The following is a 14203-nucleotide window of genomic DNA, read 5'->3' as shown; positions in this document are numbered from 1 at the left end:
AAAAAAAAAAAATATATTAATATTTATATATATATATATATATATATATATATATATATATTTGTAACTGGGTGTTGGTGGCGGCATTCCCAGAAAAAAGGCTAAATTAAGTTACTGCTAATGCAAACCAAACATTTCCTATTGCTGCAACTTTAATTAAAAGCATTTAACTAGCTAAACACAAGTTGAAATATTGCTGGGACTAATAAAACAAGAAGCAGTGGCCACAGTGAGCTGTTAGATGAAGAATTACAGCACAATTATTGCCTGACTTCTTTATTAAAACTTACATTAGTTTGTTTTGCTGCCCCCAGCATTCTGCAACCTGCAGCATTAACCTGCATTTTAATGTTGCCACCAGTAACTACAGGATTTATCAAATCAACCAGAACTGAAATCTTAAGGATTGCCACTAAGAGGCAATCTTAGTCTACATCCACTAATGACACACCTTACCAAAGCAAGTGCCTACTGACCACAATGAGTGGGGTAATATCCCATCTGGCTTTACGAGACTGTGAATTCCTCCGAGGATTAGGTTCCCTGAGGGACTCTAGGCAAATGTTAGCTGTTGCATTTGACTTGAAACTACATTATATAACTCCAACAGAGTGGGAGTGTAAAGCCTCTGTAGAACATAGTCTTTATACAATCAGTTCTGTCATTGTCTTCATGTCTAGTCAGTGCAACATTGTGACATGACATGACTCCTCTTTTTGCTTTGACTCCTCGGGAAGCTCACTTTTGTACACACTGGGCTTAGCCAAGTGTTTACCAATTTCAAGATAGCTCAACACAGCTATCACACTTACAAAACGGCTTACTCAACATTTTACAAAATCAATGCAGAAAGATGCGAGTTGTGTTCAAGGTAAACATGTTGTGAAAACTGCATTGCAATGTTATCACTGTTTCTTATTTACACATTCACATCAGCTTTCATTTGGAGTCGTGTCTGTGGCCACATGGAAAACTCAAGTCCACTGTTCACTCTACTTTAGCTCTGTTTTGGGTCTTCACAAACTCCAACAATATCTGCCTTTTAAGCAGCTAAATGTTCCACTTTGTTCACCAGCTTGTTGCTAACTGTGTTGGTCTGTCATTTGGTGCTGAGCAGGTACTGCTGAGTGGGGTTTTAAAGCATTTTTGCTTAAAAACAGGTGCAAAAACAACATTATGAAAGCAGTGAGTGTGAACCAAAACAGGAAATTTACAGACCAGACAGCAAAACAGTGAGCTGAAACTCACTATCAAGCTCTGCAAAGCTGAACGGAGTTAATAATTTTGATGATTAATTAATCATTCTTTTTAGTGACCCCTTCCACATTGTTTTCATATTTGATAAATTGTTATTGTAAAATATAACTTATTGCTGCTTTAATGGTCATTTGGGAGGTTTTAGGTAGTTGTGTTGCTTATACAAAAGGGTGTTATTGAGTCTACCCTCATTGATAAAAATGAGGTGGACAGGCCAAAAGGGAATATTTATAATAAAATCATTACAGCAAAGCTTAAGCACTTAAATCCAAATAATCATTATGATTAGAGAAACTACACTCCACAGAGAAACATGATAAACTGATTGACAAGCTTCCTCGTCTCACCAAGCAAAGCATTTTTAACTACAGTCCTGAGGCAACCTCTAGAGAATCACATTGATCGATTGTGCCTCTCTTGCCGTGTTGCGCTTTTGGCATCACAATCACAAAGGGTGATGTCATCTATTTCGGGAGAGAGGTCATTCATTCTCAGCTCAAACCAGTGGGTAGGATATTAGCTTCCCTCTGATCTAACAGTACTGTCTACTGCTCTCCTGCCCTGCTGTTATATTTGTAATATTTGTTACTTATTTGAACCAACAATACAAGAGAGAGAAATTTGATTTCTTGGGGGATGAAAGCAAAACACAGGGTGCAGTAGAGACTAAAATACTGCATGTTCAAGCTTTTGCGTATTTGAGATAGGAAGCCAGGGTTTTTGACCCATACGTACAAGGAGTTCCCTACTAAAATTTGTATAATATTCTTTGCATGCAATATTTTCTCGATTGTCTGGAAGCATTTAAAACAAAAGTCGTATGTTGATAGTTCCTTTTATTTAACCTGATATTCATTAGAAAATATCACAGTATATGTTATTAGACAATTAATATTATTGTTATTATTCAGTTACAATGACCTTTAAATGAATAAAAACAAATGGGTTTGTTTGGTTAAACTAACACTTACAATTACACAAAATGTTGTGTCCTGACAAAACTTGAAAACCATTTTTTTGGGTTGTGTATTTTCTTTCCCAACACCACAGATAAGCAAATATAAATGGTATGATAACTGTCTATTTTAAAAGCATGGTATACAGTGAAACCAGTATATACCGTTGCAACCCTAATCATAAGTAAACAAACTACCAAAATCTCCACCCACTATTATTCAAAAATATGTACTAACATTAGACCACAATTAAATCTAACTTTGCTGTGTCTCCTCGTGTTAATATATGTTAGTTTACCTGAATTCTGCCAGAATAGGGTGCCATCTTAGCACGCAGTATTCAGTGGTACATATGCAGTTTTAGCCTGCTGCTACTATTGCTTTATTTGCCAAATGCTAATATGCAAACTAGACAGCTGGGGCTCTATAAACTGAGTTATATTAGCTGAGATTAGTGTGCGGTGACTCACATAATTTACACAACAGGTCTTTATTTGATGGTGCTTGTGCTTTAAATATGTAATAGTATTGCACTTCCATAAAGGTAAGGGACTGGTTAGGAACATTTTTAACAAAAGTCAAAATTCATGCAACTGAAGCAGAGATATCGTAACTAACTTTTAGTCCCTAGCTACAAAATGATGGTTCTTACAATTTCGACACTGAAACTCGATGGCATCTTTCGATAGACCCTCCCGGTCTGCTATACATCCATGTTTTTCCCGGCTCTACGCCTGCAGTTTGTTTGTGATTGAGATTTATGATTGAGTTGAACTGACCTTTAATACCTACAATATAGTCATCAGTTTTACATATAATTGATTACAAAACAGTTAGTTAAAACATGGTATTTGATAGGTTTCACTATTCCCAACTATAGCTCCCAACTTAAAACTGAACAAATCTTCAGAAACTTGTCCTTCAAAGTGACACCTTCAAGCTATGTAATGATGCACATAAGCAGAGGCGCACACAAAACTGCAAAGCCACAACGCCCACTTTGATTTTATGATTTTTTCAAACTTTGCAATAGCTGCTCACCTGATGGTTTCTTTTGTGTTTCTGTGTGTACTGGTTTAATGGCCATGTAAAAGCTTTTGGAGAAGGCTGGTATTGAACCCGTCGACCGCACTTAAGACGGCTAGACATTTCAGATTGCTGGCTTTATGGAAAAGTTTTTAATAAAAGAACATAAGTTGTCTCTTCCAAGAGGCTCAAGTGGAGTGAATGTTTGTTTGCACACCATATCATTTGAGTAAATATGCAATTTACCAAGAATATTTAAATAATTAAAATTCATCCAATAATCACATGTTAAACACAGACCATGCCTGTCTTAACTCAGACAACCTTTGATTACACTAAATCACGTCTAGTCCCCATGCTGAGCTAGGTGCGTACTCTTTATAATCAGCAAACAGGATATTTTTCATCAAGACGGTTCAGGATTCTAGCTTCAGAACAGAAAGTTTTGTTTATGACTTCTGTTTTTTTCCAAAAATCACTGCATCTATGAGAGAAACAGATTCCACAATCAATACTTTTAATAGTTATTCGGTCTATAATTTATCAATGATTTAAAGGTCCAGCGTGCTACTCAAACTATTGACAGAAATGCAATATAATGTCCATAATAACTGCATTATATTTTCAGTGGTGATTAAAGTCCTTACATAATAAACCACTGTGTTTTTATTACCTAAGAATGAACTATTTCTATGTACATACACAACGGGATCCCTTACATGGACGTCGCTATGTTTCTACAGTAGCCCACATGGACAAAATGCTTTACAAAGCGAGTTTCGTCACTATGTTGACAACATAGTAGTTAGTAGTAGTCATCTAGTTAGTTAGAAGTATAAAGAGAAGTAAAAATTTGGACAAATGGAGGACCACACGTTATTGAACACAAGAGCCAACAGAGCGTGTTGAGCACTGTCCTGCGGCAGCCACAGATTCTGGATTGTTTTAATTTTTGTGTCAGCATTTGATTTATTGATTGCTGTCGGGATGTAAAGAGAATTTCAACAAATATACCAAAATATGCTTTGGAACTAAATTGCCTACCCTAGCTTAATGACAATATTCAGATTAAGTGCAGGAAGTAGTATGAGATATATAAAAGTAGGGATGTGCAGATCAGTGGTGGATGAGCATGAGTACTTCCCTTCAACACCAGTATCCCAGGCTTGAATCTCTTCTCATACTGTCAGTTTAGACGTTTGTATTTTCCAATCACGACCACAATCCTTTTCTAACTGGTTTTGGCTACCTAACCTTGCCAAGCACTATTATTATTGGAACAACCAGCTGAAAGAAGTTGGCAATTAATGTGACTAGACTGAAGAGAAATGTAATCCTGGCAATATTTAATCTATTCTAAAATCTATCTTGCTAATGCAGAATAGTTGCATATGATTGTCATATGGGATACTGCTGATTATCTTACACGCCAGTAGGGCAATAAAAAGCATAAACATAGAGCAAAGACACACACTCTCTGCTCCTAAATATAAAGTTAAAATACATACATACAATCTCATAGTAAAAAAATGGTAGCGGTGCATCAGTGCTGTCAGGTAGATTTTATAAATACTATATAGATTATAATACATACAACATAATTACATAGTTTTTTTTATGTTATTCTACTGAATGTGTAATTACTTTGTTATAATTATAGTTTTTGAAAAAGGCACATCACACATTTACTTGTACAGAAGACGTTACATCACCCTCTTCACTGTGATAAGCGTTTCTACGAGTCATTTGTTCTGACTGCCTTTTCACAGGTTTATAAGCCCTTAAGCAGACAAAAGGGGAGAAGAGGCCTTTTCAAACCACACTCTTGTCTTACTACGCCAGTGTGAGAGGTATGAGTGAGCAAAACACAGCCCGTGTAACTACCCACGTTGCCTGCCTGTCAGCCTTGCCTACCACTCCATTCTGAATAGAGAATGGAATATCTTCTGCTGTTACAGGACATCAACTCACTGAACAACTCAACCTGAAGAGAACTTAACGGTGAAAGTCCAGTGCAGAATAGTTTTCAGGTGAAAGTTGACAAAGTGGTAGCACCTCTGTCCTTCTCTGCTACCATCACATTAATCTCTCTTGCCTTTGCCTGCCAAGTTGCTGGGAAAAGAACCAATGTAATAAAGTTAAATCCAAACACTTACCAACAATATTACAGACTTTTTGTTTTGTTTCACCACTAATCTGTACATTGGGAGTACTATCAAGGCTAATATTTGAGACAAATGAAAATTGATTTCTAATTAAGGATGCATTGATCCTATATTGATATCGGGCCAATACATATAGCGGGATCGGGTATGGGTGACACAGGGGCCAATCCATCCATCCACCCATCGTCAACCGCTTATCCAGCGTACAGGGGGGCTGGAGCCAATCCCAGCTTACAGTGGGCGAAAGGCGGGGTACACCCTGGACAGGTCGCCAGTACGGGGGCCAATCTGTTTAATTAATTACGAGCGTACTATGTGATGTGTCAGCAGTGCACTGGTAGAACTGAACATTTTGCTAGGAGATCTAACATAGCATGGAGTGAGCTAAAAACAAGGGTTCAGCAGTTTGGAGGTATTTCACGCTTGCTACGCCAACAGGTTATATGGCTACTTGCAATATCTTCAAAGTTAGGAAGCAATGTTTAAGTCAAGCCTGATAAGTTGCCTTACACATAAAAGAATGATTCCCAGTCTATTCCTCACAGTGAGGCATACAGCCTAAAGCCCAGGTACTGGTAGGGCTGGGCATAAAATAATAATGAATTATTGTGATATCTAAGCACTTAATTTTTCTATTAAGATATTTATTTTGCTGAGGAAAAAGGGATTGTAATAAGATTTTACTTAATTTTACTTATGCATATTTGTTGAAAAAAGCTTTTATTTGTGAAGTGACCCACTGTTTCAAATGTTTGTTCTGACCATAAAGAATAGTTTAAAACCACAATTAACCATCTGGTTTCTTCAACTTTCACTCAGGAGTATAAATCAGCCTTTAACCCAGAAAGAAATCCCTATTTCCAATAACTTGTCACCATACAAAAGTAGCTTCAAATTCTTCAACGCTTTGAGCACACAGTGGTTGCCATTGACAAGACTACTCACTCACTCTTGGAGAAAAACAGCAAGGAGATGAGTCAATATAATCTAAGTGGATTATATTTGTTGTCACAGTTTGAGGATCACACTGTTTAACCTATGCTATCCATGCAAAGTCTACAACAGAAGCAAAAAACACAACCACATCTGCTGATCCAGACTGGGTTCGCTCTACGGATGAAGGAGGTGGAGGCAGGCAACTGTTGCCGTGGAGATGGGGAACACATTAGGTCGCTCGGCAACAGGCCATCATGCACAAGCCATCGTGCACAAGCCAGAGCCACTCCCATGTGTCTAACATGCTGCACCACCTCTCCAGCTTCATGTGTGGATGGGCTTCCTGGCACCTGGCCTGCCCTGGGAATGAAAATAAGGTTTTTGCCAACCACCTCCCAAGATTACAGAGAATCTAAACCTTATCTTTAATCTTATCCTCCATCCGTTAAGGTCATTCAGTAGAGAATCAAACCAGCTGTAAGGACTGTTATATACAATCTAATATCCATAACTATGTTTTCAGTGGTATATAAAAACCTTACATGGTGATCCACTGTGTTTTTTTTTACCTTAGACGGAGCCATGTCTATCTACATACACCGCGGGTCCCCTTACATGGAAGTCACCATGTCGTGCCACCATGTTTCTACAGTAGCCCAAACGGAAAAACTACTCTACAGAGCGCACTACTTCGTCACTACGTTGAATACGTACGCAGAAATAGTTCTAGTAGTAATAGTAGTAGCGTTCGTCTGGTTTGTCAGAAGTAAGAAGAGAAGTGAAATTTGGACAAATGGAGGACCACACGAATTGTTTAGCACAAGAGCATACAGAGCGTGTCGGCCACCGTAGTCTCTGACTGATGGTGCATTCATGTGGTGTCGGAGTAATAAGATCTATATTTTTCCTCCTTAAATCTTTATTGCAAAAAGAGGAATAAAGTGTACATGGGACATAAAGATGTATACAGAACAGTATTCAGATATATAAGAAGACACAAATAACAAAAACTTTATGTAAATAAAAAATATTAAATAAAAATATTAAAAGAGGACCATATGTTGACAGTTTTCACTGCCTTTTTATTGTTGGATTCAGAAATTAAATTGATACAATGTAGCCTAGAACCTCATGGAGAAAAAGTACACTGCTGTTTACTGCTGAATTTACAATTGCCATTAGAATTAATACATTTATTATAAAGTACTTTTTTCGTCCGAGGAGCAAGTGAATGCACAGTGAGCAATAAGCAATCCTCACCAATAGATGCCACTAAAACTTTCACAATGAACCTTTAAGTAGTACTGAGGACGTTAGGCATGTCTATGTCCCCCTAATAAACATTGTACCTATTCTTGATTTGACATTGCAGCAATTAACACTGTGTGGTGTGTTTATCGAGAGGCATAAACAATTTGGGTAATTTTACAAATATTGTATTGTTTTACAAAATAGCCACTCTACAATGCAGCCTTGGCCTTACAACCCCTGTGAACATATCCATTAATAATACTCAAAAATATATACAGCAGTTAGAAGCACTGCATAGAAAGACAAGTGTAATATTGTGTAACAATTGGTTACTGGTGTCTTACCTTTGTTCTTGATTTGACTTTTGACTTAACCTTCTGTCGCCTTTTAAGTTTCTTCTTACTCAGAGCTTTCTTTCCCCTGAAAGTACATAGTCATTAATCAGTTTTGCAAGATATATTACATGCTTAGGCAACAGTTACAGTCAAACACATATCATAGCGTTTAAAACATTTAATTTCATCTTTCATCACAAGATTTGTTATAAATATATGATGAGAGGAGAAAGGGAGGTAAAGCTCCTGGTCATCAACACATTCTTCTTCAAGCCAATCATGATGTTGGACAAAATAAATACTTTACCCTTTCATTTGTTTAGAATACAGTGGCTATTGAAATCTTGAATCCATTTGAGATGTCTTTATAGTAAGCTCAAATTCACCTTTGGAGAGAAAGTCTACATCTTATGAAACTGACAAACTACATGTCCTTTGAGGTGTAGTATACTCTGCCTGAATTTCAGATGTGCAATAGTTGTCACCAGATTTAGTGTTACTCATCTTGACAAAGCCCCAAAATAAGTTTGGTTTTGTAGAAATTCCCTTCTGATGCATTCAGACTCTCTCAAGTCTGTGTTTTGCATTGGCTTTTTATGATAAACTTCACATTCAAATAAGGCTGTCAATGACAAGTGCAATGGACCACATATAGAATTACTACTAAAAACAGAAAGGCAGTGCATGACGTAATAATCATTATTGCTCATTACTGAATACAGAAAATCAATCCATTTAAATCTGCTTTTGATCTGCTGTTTTAAAAGTGTTGATCTAATAATTCTGTACACTTCTTGCTTGACTAGCTTTTTTTGTTTCACCACTGATCTGTACAGTAAGTGTTCTGCCAAGGATGGAATCTGAAACAAAATGTATAGGTTTAGAGTATCCTAATTGTATTACTCAAGAGTGGAAATGATGAATATTGATTTCTAATAGCTTAACACCATACAGTAGTAGCTTCAAATTCTTCCACCCTTTGAGCATACAGTGACATGCTTATTTTGTCTTGTGCATCCAAATAACAACCTAAAATCAGGCTATCTGATAAAAACAATAATAGATAAATATCAATAAACCCATTCAGTGTATCTCAGAGTGCAATTTGCATCTTATTTACAAACAACATATTTTCCTATGAGATAAATAAAGAGTGATTGGGGTCAAATAAAATGATAGTTCAAATAGCTTGATAAATCTGGATAGGACTAACCTCTCTCTCTCAATTGAACAGACTGATGAATTTAGGAGTTGCTTATGAAAACAGTGGTGCACTGAGACTAATGTTAAGACATTTCAAAAGTATACTGGCCCATGCTTAAGGCAGGCATTGTACATAGTCGCAGAGAATAACAGCTCCAGTTTGCAAGGGAGGATGCTGCAATGATCCTGCTTCTTGGTCCACAACCTGACAGACCGGAATGACGTAACTGTATTACCCGCTTATGCCAGGAAAGCAAATTAGTTCATCCACGTACAAAACACATCCTCACCCATAAATCTCTGACGTCGTAGGCAAGCTTGTGTATAGGGTCAATATGCCGTATTTACTGTGCGCTCATGTGTGTATCTGGGCATTATCTGCTCCATATTTCTTGAAAAATATATCGCTGGTTTACGTTACGATAACCTGGGGAAGGGCTGATGCTCTTCAACGTCACTTAACGTTAGCTAGCTTTCGAAACAGTGACGCCGTTGGGCCTAAATACACACAGCTAACTACATCATTTTATATTAAATGACTAAGTTAGGTAATGTAAAATATGGCGACCACACAAGCACTGACTATTACAAACTGCGTAAAAACATTATCTCTGAGCAGCAACTTAAGTTTGTTTACGTTTAGCTGGATGACAGCTAACTGTTATTGCTCCAAAACAAATTGACGAGCTGCTGTCATGACAGTTAGCCAGCTAGCTTGTTTTGGATATAAGCCGACAGTGCACTTTTTCGAGTCGTTATGGCCCGAGTGTGTACTGATTTTATTCCAGTGACAATCTGTCAACGCTTAACGATGTCCAGAGCACCCGGAGTGCAAACCAGTAGCGCAAGGGTGAACAAACGTTAGCTTAGCTGCCTGCGATAAGCTAGGGAAGTCAAAGACAAAATGCTACCTAGCAAGCTGACCCCCGCCAGAGGGTTTACCCTCATTATGTTCCTGGCATATTGCTTTTTGATACAACAATGACTTAAAGCTATAAGACTAAAGGCCGACTAGCTCAACCATAAATAACAAATAACCTAGGTGTAGCTGATGTTAACTGACGTACCGCTAAGCAAGGGTTAATGTTAGCTTATAGTCGTTAGCTCAGTTAGCCCCACAAATGACAGACTAGCCTCGGCGAGAGCTATATTTTCACGTTAGCCACTCACCTTCCTTGATTTATCCCTTGCTCTTTATCGTTGATAGCGGTTGTATAAATCCGTCTGTATCTTTCTGCCAGAGCTCGCCCTGAGAGTAAAAGCTGGTACCGAGTCCGACAATCCGTCTGGGCTCCGGCAGTCGGACAAGAACCCATTCCCGAACCAATGGTAGAGAGATCGGCTCCTGCTCCGGCAACGACCCTGACACCCAGCCCCATCAACGGCGATGAGGAGGGCAGGATCCCTCCACCGGCGGCCGCTGCCGCAGCAGCACACATCATCGTTTTCGAGAACAATGCATATATCACACAAACGATATCACAGCTAGATAATATCTAGCCATCAAATGCACTCCCCTTGTCATCAAATCCGCCACATGTCACATTTTTTGTCCAATCCAAATTGCAGAAATGCCACTATTAGCATCCACGGTCCCCGGTTTTTGTAAGCGCAAATTGTAGCCAATCTGTTGGTGCAACTACAACGTAGCTAATGGTCTTCCGATCCGGCCACAGCGTCAACACGGTGCTTGTCTTCCGAAGATATCTTCTCAAGCCATACCAGATTTTCTTGTACAGTTGCAGAAACGGCACAATTATTTCCCAAATACCGCCTTGTCGTCTTTCGGTTTCATTCGTTCCTTGAATATTTCTTGACCCCAGAGAGGCAGCACCCTCAGTTGGGCTGCCATCTTAGCTCCATCATCCCTCCCCTCCCTGGCTGAGTCTTGCGTCGCTAGCATGCCGGGATATTTTCATACGACTAAAACCGGGCGATGCTATCATTGATTTATTTGGAGAATTAATCTCCCTGTATACTATTATTCTGACGTATTGTTCATTTTTTAAACACAAATTGTGACAATCGTGACAATCGTGGCAGTGAAAGATAACATTGATAGATGTAAGATGGAACTAGGCCATAGGCGATTTTGCACACTGTGCACAGTTGGAAACTGGGCATTTAATTTGCAGAGGTCCGTCCAGGGCCCCTCCCAGTTTGATCTAAAATTGGCACACTGAGATACTTTAAAAAGCAATTAAATTGAAAAAAAAAAAACAACAACACTGGAGTTGGACTTCGACCTTTAAACACAGTGTTGCATTATGTTTAGACTGCTTTGATTTTATAGTTCATAATTTCTTCTCTGCTACCATCATTTACAATCAATTTAGAACTGTTCCATAAATAGCAGCTGGAGCAATGTTCAGTGTTAGATTTGTATTTCCTTTCCAGTGACCACTATATAACTGTGAAATGTTGCCATTTGATTGCAAAAATGCCTTCTTAAACTACCCATTAATTTGCACAAAGATTACATTCATCCTCTGACTACTACTACTACTACTACTACTATCTTAGTAGCACAGTGAGAAGGCATTTAGAGCAAAAGATGCACCTTTTTATGAATATAGATGATGCGGTTTATACATAGCTAACTTTTTGATGCCCTGTATGTTTTTTATGCCCAAAAAAACAAATTGCATGGGAATACTGAAGTGCCTCAGTAATGCAACATGCAGATTTATGTGATTTTAATTCTTGCATTTTCACCTTCTGATAGGGGTGACATAAGAGAGCAGGAGAAACAGGAATAATGCAGGGGGGCTGTGTGTTGGATAACATCAGTCGAAATGGCAGTAAAGGCCAAAAACACACAGAAAACATGTGCAGGCAATGCATTATTCAAAGAAATGTACATAATATGTCACTTATAGAGGTATTTAAATGCTCCATTCAACTGAATCTCCTTAATGTCAGTTCAATTTAATGTAATCTTTTTTAAAAGGTGGTATAAATGTATGTAGATATGTATTTATTGAGTGAGAGAGGAATAGAGAAAAGAGATTTACACAGGCCCTAGTGGTGTTTTATTGGCTGTCAGACATTGCAATGGCCCAATGACAAGAGAGGGGTCAGTCTACAGTCTCTTCTCATAGCAACCCAGAAAGCATTCAGACACTAACATGCGCAGTATCAGAGTAATGACAACTGACTCTTAACAGAAGAATTTATTAATTTAATACTGACGGATTGTCTTATTAGGGTTTCGTGATGAAATATTAGAAGTGAAAAGCAGCTCAGTTGAAGCGTATAATATAGTCTATTGTAAATGCATGATCACAAACTGCTGACATTCGGTAACCCCCTTTCCTAGAGGTCTTCAGATAGAAGGTTACAAACAGAGACTGATTTGTCGTGCTCATTTAACCCTTGGTTGTCTCACCTCTATCCTGTTGTGGTGGGACAAAAGGAGGGAGGAACCAAGGGATATCTAGGCCAAAATTTTCCCATAGGTCAGGCAAGAGTGTCACATGAGCTGAACTGACAGACATGAAATCCAGTTGGTATACACACATCCAGTGACTGGGTTGGGTTAAAAAGTCTAGATAGGGTGCTGGAATGATATGAAAGTGAGCTGATGTCATCAGTTGTCCTGACACAATACCTCATACAGTTTTTCTCAGTCGCTTTGGTGCATTTGTCAGATCAGAATTGAAATTCTCAAAACTAATTGTTCAACCTCCACATCATCTCGTCACTTGTGCACATCATAAAAGCACTTTCTCATTGTTTTGAACAAATTGCAAATGACTTGACACACTGATGCAAATGATTATGTACAATTTTCTGCTTTTTCCTACATTATCAATTGCTTATGTCCTGCTGATCACAATGAATTATACCAGTCTCTGTTGAACAATCTTACCCCCCAAAACATCTAGGCATAAGTTCATTGCATTTGTCACTACATGCAAAATGATTGAACACGTTATCAAAAATCAAAGTTAAAATACTTTATTCATATCCTTTGCCTACAAGTATATACTGTAGCTAAACGAAATGTTTTTTTCTTAAGGACCATAAACAAAGTAAGAATAGACCACAACAACATCACAATAGCAACACTCATACCAATACTCAGTACCAGGAAACAGTAACAATACACAGTGAGCAGTAATATATATATATATATATATATAAAACAAATGTTGTTTTCCCCTGAGAACGTGATAATTAGTTTTCTCTTAATCACGAGATAACAAACCATAGCTGAATACAGGGGCTGGCAGGTGCGTTTCTTTAGGATAATTTCAAAGCAATTACCAGTGTCACTGGTTAGTTCAGTTGGTAGAGCACAGGGCTCAGTTTGATTAGTTTGATTCCTGTCCAATCACCGACGGCTATTTCAATGGTTCCGAAAGCCATCAGGAAATGTGTAACGTTACATGGATTCCCCTGAATGAGAAGGAATTTCCTCTGCCTGGGAATGATGGGGAAATCAAAAGTCCAGCACGTGCTTTACAGTAATGTGAGCATGTGAAACAGTCTTTTCATAAGAACTTTGTTGAAGAGGATTATGAAAAATATAAAAAGGAAAAATTTAGTCTTCAGTGAGAATTGAGCACAGAACCTTAAACCTATAAGTCCTATTCTCTACCAAGTGAGCTAACCAACAATACAACAAACCATACTACAATTACCATTATGGTTATCTCGAAATCACGAGAAAATGATGAGTAAAAAAATATTTGATTAGGGCTTACGTATATATATACATATATATATGTGTATATATATATATGAATATATAGATAGACATTCTATACATGTCTATTAGAATTTTTTTCTAAATGTGTCCTGAATTGATGAAGCTATCTGTTGTGATGTGGAAGAGAATCTGGGATACAACAGCCCGGAACATCAGCCAAAGGGGTGTATCCCATGCAACAGTCCTGTCTCTTTCTTTTCTTCTTACAATGACATGCTCTGTCAACAAATTACAGTACGAACAGTAAAAGCATAGCTGTGATTCCTGTTCATCATTGTCATCAAAATCTTAGCCAAAGTGTACATCAGAAAATACTTACAGAGTACACTGTTATATTGACAAGATGGCTAAACATAAACT

General features: G+C 38.0%; 1 protein-coding gene across 14 annotated transcripts in view; it reads right to left on the bottom strand.

Moving 5' to 3' along the window:
• mycbp2 (MYC binding protein 2) overlaps positions 1-10997 on the bottom strand; it is a 70994-nt gene extending 59997 nt beyond the window's left edge. For all 14 annotated transcript variants that reach the window (XM_046053576.1, XM_046053580.1, XM_046053585.1 and 11 more), the window contains exons 1-2: positions 10300-10997; positions 7936-8011 (exon numbers count right to left, since the gene is read on the bottom strand). In XM_046053576.1, the coding sequence (XP_045909532.1) occupies positions 7936-8011; positions 10300-10571 (348 nt within the window). In that variant the 5' untranslated portion in view covers positions 10572-10997. The remainder of the gene's footprint in view (positions 1-7935; positions 8012-10299) is intronic.
• Between the last annotated feature and the right edge of the window lie 3206 nt (positions 10998-14203).

Source organism: Micropterus dolomieu, linkage group LG07 (genome assembly GCF_021292245.1).
Source record: "Micropterus dolomieu isolate WLL.071019.BEF.003 ecotype Adirondacks linkage group LG07, ASM2129224v1, whole genome shotgun sequence".
NCBI classification, from domain to species: Eukaryota; Metazoa; Chordata; class Actinopteri; order Centrarchiformes; family Centrarchidae; genus Micropterus; species Micropterus dolomieu.
This window is presented reverse-complemented; position numbering and strand designations above follow the sequence as displayed.